The 6,089-nt window shown below is 38.0% G+C and overlaps 1 protein-coding gene across 1 annotated transcript in view; it reads right to left on the bottom strand.

Annotated features, from left to right (window-relative positions):
- The window catches only part of BPHL (biphenyl hydrolase-like (serine hydrolase)), a 15,774-nt gene extending 12,088 nt beyond the window's left edge, over nucleotides 1–3,686 (bottom strand). Inside the window, exons 1-3 of the mRNA XM_009326522.1 lie at nucleotides 3,682–3,686; nucleotides 2,933–3,036; nucleotides 206–372 (exon numbers count right to left, since the gene is read on the bottom strand). Coding sequence (XP_009324797.1) covers nucleotides 206–372; nucleotides 2,933–3,036; nucleotides 3,682–3,686 — 276 coding nt within the window. The remainder of the gene's footprint in view (nucleotides 1–205; nucleotides 373–2,932; nucleotides 3,037–3,681) is intronic.
- Between the last annotated feature and the right edge of the window lie 2,403 nt (nucleotides 3,687–6,089).

Here is a 6,089-nt window from a genome sequence, read left to right as displayed (position 1 = left end):
AAGATATGGAAGAAGAAAATATTTTCCAGAATAGTGTGCATCTGCCCAGTTTTAAGCCTTCATTTGTTTGCTCTTTTGCATAACTTGCTGTCTGCTGGAAGCAACCTGCTTAACAGTACTCTTCTTCCTTCTCAAAATTTAAGGAAAACAGCTTTTAAATATATAGATATATTAAAAAAAAAAAAAAATCTCAGAATAGATTTACCTGCATAAGATCCACAGCATCTTTTGCATCCCTCTCAAAGAAATCTGGAGGAAAGTCTCGAGATGGAGGAATGGACTGTCCATATCCCCGAGGATCCCAAGCAACAATTGTGAAAATTTGCTTATTCATAGACTTAAGCTGTGGTCCAAAATCGGTTTGACCACTCCCTGAAACATCATAATTTTTCAGTTAAAGTAACTACCATACAATACAGACATAGTATACATACTCTAATTGGAAACTGGGGAAACTTGTATCTTAATTCTAAAAAGGAAGTTATCCATCAACTGAAGTACACTTTATCTCTAATTGTAACTAACCATTGCAACTCTCAGACAGGAAGTACCACAATAAAAATCTTTAGAACTGTCTGCAATATGCTCAGAGCAAATAATTTCTGGTAGGTATGTAAGCTTATCAAAAACTGTGCTCTACACAGATGCTTTAATACAGAATCTTAAACTGAGTTACCTGGGTAGGGATTTATCTTTAACAGATTTAAAGCACTAGCATGGTCATTGCTGTTTATCTGGACGGCACAGATGAAACTGAAAGGGAAGGAATATACTGACTCTAGCTACAAATTTGTAGGTGAAAAGCGCTGTGCGAGACAGTTGTTCTTATTCGATAAAACACTTCTATGAGAATACTGGTGCTTAAAGCTGAGCTTTAAATACTCCATTGCTTGAGGAGACAGTGGTGACACAAAAGCACAAAACTGTAACTTTTCATTTTTGTAATATGTATGTTAGCAAAATAAGTCAAATATAGCAATTTTTCTGATGCAGAACAGTTTTCTTTTATTGATGGCTCAGACCTTCAAAGATCAAAAAATTAATTAGTCCAGTCTATTGCACTAAGCTGTCTATGAACACTAACATGAAGGTAAGACTGCAATTTACTTCTTATTTGCATTATGGTCGTGGTAACAGTATCACACGCTACTTGATTGAAACCTGTTCAGGTCTAATATATTCAAACGATGTAAATCAAATATCAAATTGGCTATCCAGCCCTCTATTAAACAGGCTGTTTAAGGGCATTTAAGGTTTTGCTTACTTGGAGAAATATGTCCTCAGATACCTCCTCCTACACCATCAACTGGTCTAAATGATAAAAGAGGCTGTATATAGCATGCTATGACAAGCCGACTACAGCCTGGCACAATCTCTAGCAACACCAATTAATAGCTAGACTCAGAAGCAAAATATCAGATTGTTTGAAAAATACCAATGCAACCTGATTAATATTAATCATATATCCTTATATAGGCTTTGTATGAACCTCTGCACTACCATGCACATGCTTATTATACTGTATTTTTTTGTAACTTAAAAAATACACAAGGCTGAGAGCTGTGTTTTCTTGGTTTTCTTAGTATTTTTCTAGTTAGAAAGAGAAGCATCACTTTTGTTTTAATGATGTAGTTTACAAGTAGTCTAGAGACTAATTAATTCTATTGACCTAAAACCACTTATCTTGTTGCCACAACACACTTATTAGTCTGTTAATACTGTAAGTAGTATATAAAAATATTGAAAACTTAGTATCAGTACGAAGGGAAGAAGTATGTGACAGTTGGAATGTAAAGCTCACCCTCACAAGTTGCCCAAAAATATTAAACCATAAACTTAGTAATGGTAAAGACAGTAACACTATTACTGTTTGTAGTAATGGTAACTGAACAATAGCAATGTACACCTAATAATATTACTCACAACTGAAGAAATACATTATTTTTATTTAAAGAGTTAGCATTGGCAACAGGATTACTAGTTTAAAAAGCTGTTTAGAATGAACAGGTTAAAACATATGACTACTAAAGCACCCCTCGCATTAACTTTTTTCCACCCTCCCCTTGAGAATTCTTTCAAAGAAAGAACCACTTCACAAAGACTTGAAAACGTTGCTGCCAAGGAAAACAAATGTTTCCTGCTCTTCAGTTCTTGACATTCTATCTTCTTGATCCAGCAATTCAGTTAAGCATAAGCCCAACTCTGAGCACAGTAATGGTCCTACTGACAGCCTGCCATGAACTGCTAGTAAGTCTGATTGATTGAGTCTTTAGAACTGCAAGAACCCAGAAAAAAAAGCCTGCGTTAATTTTAGAAGGTTGTTATCAAAAGCAGTGGTCTTGATGGACAGATACCACTTAGGTAGCAGAACCTGTTGTCTGTCTGAAAAAGCCATCGAGAATCTTAATGATGTTGCCCTGAATAACCAAAACATGAAAACACATTTTTAAGCGAAAAGCAAGTCTCAGCTGTGCCTTTTTCACTATGATAATAAACAGCAAGTGCTGCATTATGTCTATTAATTCAATTGGAATGCACCTAGTTTCTAAAAAGGAATGCATAATTCAGTCTGTGTAACAAATATAGCTGACCTGATTTTTCCCCCCCCGTTATTTTGCACCTTGTGTAGCTATTTGCCACATGTGCTGGACACTCCCTTTGCACAGTTAAATCCAAAAGTGCGAGTGACTATTTCACAAGTCAAGACATTGTATAAAAGGTGCCTGGTGAGATAAATGAAATCTTTAAAAACTATTGACTGATTGCAATAACTCTGCCTTTTCCTGTCTGTTGTACGTGTAGCAATTTTTTTAATGACAATGCTCCATAATCAGGTTTTGAATATACTACAAAACAGTTTTGTGCCTACTAGTTTAAGACTGGATGGCAGAAGAGGAGGTCACTCTACAAAGATAAGACAAAATCTCCAGACCTAACATTCCGGGAAGCAGAAGAACTGCATGGCTTCCTTCTCCTGTCAGCTGATAATGCAGGTGGACTCCATTCACTTGGATTTTGGCAGATGTCATTGAGGTGCTAGGGATGGGGAAAGGGGAGAGAAATAGGAAAACATTCAGACAGTTAATTCTCATTACTACACGGTCATTCAAGAATAATTACTTTTTCTAGATAATAACGACAATACAGTGAGATTTAAATGGGTCACCTGCCTTTCATGGGTGCACAGAAGACCAAATAAAAAACTTGTCAGGAGTGAATACAGGAGAGAAGTATTTAGTTGTGACCACTATGTAACATTTGTACTTAGGATTCACAAATGTAGTTAAATGACTTAAGTTAAAGGGGAGAAAAAAAAAGTCTGGACTGTGCAACAAGGGGAATATAAAAGCAGCTTTACATGGCTACAGAAACGTGTTGAAAGATATTAGAGAGGAGAAACCTCATTCTGTCACAGCATAACTTTTGAAACAGCTGGTTTTGACCTTGTAATTACTGAACTGAGCCTCTCCATTTGCCAAAGAAACTACAATCTATTGTTACGGTTCCTCATGAACCAGAGGGTCTACAATGAAAACCACCTTGCACTGAGATGAGGGTGGAGGAGAAAAATGTGATAATAATATATCTGTCAGTGTAATCTCAGCAGGAGATAATGGTTGACCGGAAAATACCACATGACCAAAAAAACCCACCCATGAAAGGAGTACCACAGAAACCGACCGCATAGGCCACCTCCCAGCCCCGACCTTTAAACCCCTACCTTAACCTTCAGTACAAAGCAAGACATATGTGTAAATGCAAACAGGTAACCTGAGATACTGTGTCTAGATACAAACACCTATGGAAAAAGCAAAAGTAGCATAGATTGAAGGTATCTTAACAGTATAAACCATTGCATCTGTTCTCCCAAGCAAATTTGTGCCTAATGGTTGCAAGACATCTTTTCACCAATTTAACTCATTTTGTTTAAAGGTAGTAATATCAGAAGAATTTTGCCATTTGGTTTTCTAATGGTTAACCCTTATTCCCTGCACTTCTCAGTTTACCTATATTAAATATTCTTGCCCCATGAATTCAATCAATGTGAATTTCATGTGCATACAGAAATGCTGTTTGCCAGTCTTATATGTAACAATAATCTCTATTCCATGATAGGTACCGTGCAACTTATTAAAAATTTGTTTTTAACGTATAAATTCTGAACTAATTACAGCACAAAAGCATAGTCCCACCTGTATAGATGGGAGTGGAGTAAAGGTAAAAAAATCCCATAAACTTAAACACTTCTTATAAGGAAAATGAAAATAAACAATAGCTTGTTAGCTCAGGTTCCCAGTACATAAGTGGCAGCTAAACCGCAGAACCTGTTCGACACAAAGCCATTTGGATTTTACATAAAATCTTGGTTGACATAACACAACCAATTGTGCCACGTGCGTAAATATACACCGTGACTTCACAGAATAGGATCAGCTCTTTCCACCTGTGCAGATGCAATTTGAGAACTGGAGTACAAATGCAGATCTGTGGCAAGAATACAGCTCAAAGAAACTCACTGTGTCACTATAACTTCAGTGAGTTTTGCTGAATTGTTATGCAAATGTGATTCAAGTCATTAGTTTGACTGTCATGTCAAACGTCCTTTAAGTCCATATATCACACCTAATGTGGCTATATACTTCACAACTTGAATTCTGAATGTAGCATTCAGATGGCCTTCTTACCCCTTTTTGAATATCTGACTTTTGCTTTTTTCTATTTATAAAAGAAAATGTTTTGTTATTTTTTCTTGATATACCATCTTTGGGTTTGTCATTCATTTCAACAGGTTATTTTATCATAGTTCTCACCACAGCAAATGAGCACCTTGCTCTTACTAATTTTTATAGAAATACGTGGTGGTTTTTTTGCTTCTGTTTAGTAACTGCCAAAAACATTTCCAGTTCTGAACAAAACTGAAATAATCACCATCCTGTTACCTTTTTTTAAAAAAGGTTACCAACATGTAGTAGACAAGAATATACATCCCTTGTAGACAAGGGGTGTATATTCTGCTTTTCCGATTCAGATGCTAGATTTTTTTACACAGTTCTACATTTTTTTAGGATTAATTATTAACATCAGGGGCTTGAGAATTTTGCTGAGTTTGTGATGCTTTTCTATTCTTGGATTGTGCCTCAGTGTAAAGTCCAATGAAATCCAGGAGTTTCACAGAGACTATTTTCAATTCTTTCTGGACTAAGAACAAATGAGTTGGGTTTTTTAATGTGCTGAGAAACTGTACTGGAACTGGCTACACCTAAGACAGATTTGGCCTTCCCCACACCAAGTTTCTGTGAGTCTGAAATCACTTCAGTGTGCTTGTCAGCATGATGATTTCACTTCTGTCAAGTTTTCATAAAGACTGCATTTTCCATTGGTTGGCATAAGCAGAAACCATGTTAAAACAAATCAAAAAAAGCCCCAATATTTTGTAACTGAATTAGTAGTGTTAAGGTTTGTAGCTCTTTGAGAAGCATTGGATACCTACTGCCTTTGTTTACCAAGACAGTACAGATGCAGAGAGGCAGGTCTTGTTGGAGGCCACACCTCACCTCATACTCTGTGGGAGTGAGCTTAATCTGGGAACTACCTTTCTGTTCCAGCTGTGCTACAATACAACCTAGTCTTTATCTGTGCGGGGGGAAGAAAAATGGTATTATGTCTGTTTTCCCTAATAGGATTTGCAGAATAAGCAGTATAATATATATATTATGCATACGTATTCTCATTGCAACCTCGGCGACCTCCAGGAAACACCTTATCGGCAGGTGGCAGAGAAGCAGGGCGGTCGGCAGCACGTCCTGCCTTGCAGGGGAAAAATGGACTCGCAGAGGGGAGGATGACAGACGCTGGCGAGCAGGGGCTGCGGAGCCTTGCTTGCACAGCTCCTTGCAGCACAGGGAAAGCAGCTAAGAGCTCTTCCCTCCCCAGCGAGACGAACCGCCCCGCTAACCGCAGAAGCAGGCACCTCAAGGTACCACCAGAGTCCCCACCTCGTCACCCCCCCAAATCTAGTGGACGCCCACTCTGCTAAAACACCTTGTTCACACCCGCTCCCCTCCCCCCCCCCCGGAACACCCCCCCCA

This window comes from Pygoscelis adeliae, unplaced genomic scaffold, assembly GCF_000699105.1.
Source record: "Pygoscelis adeliae isolate BGI_AS28 unplaced genomic scaffold, ASM69910v1 Scaffold186, whole genome shotgun sequence".
NCBI lineage: Eukaryota > Metazoa > Chordata > Aves > Sphenisciformes > Spheniscidae > Pygoscelis > Pygoscelis adeliae.
This window is presented reverse-complemented; position numbering and strand designations above follow the sequence as displayed.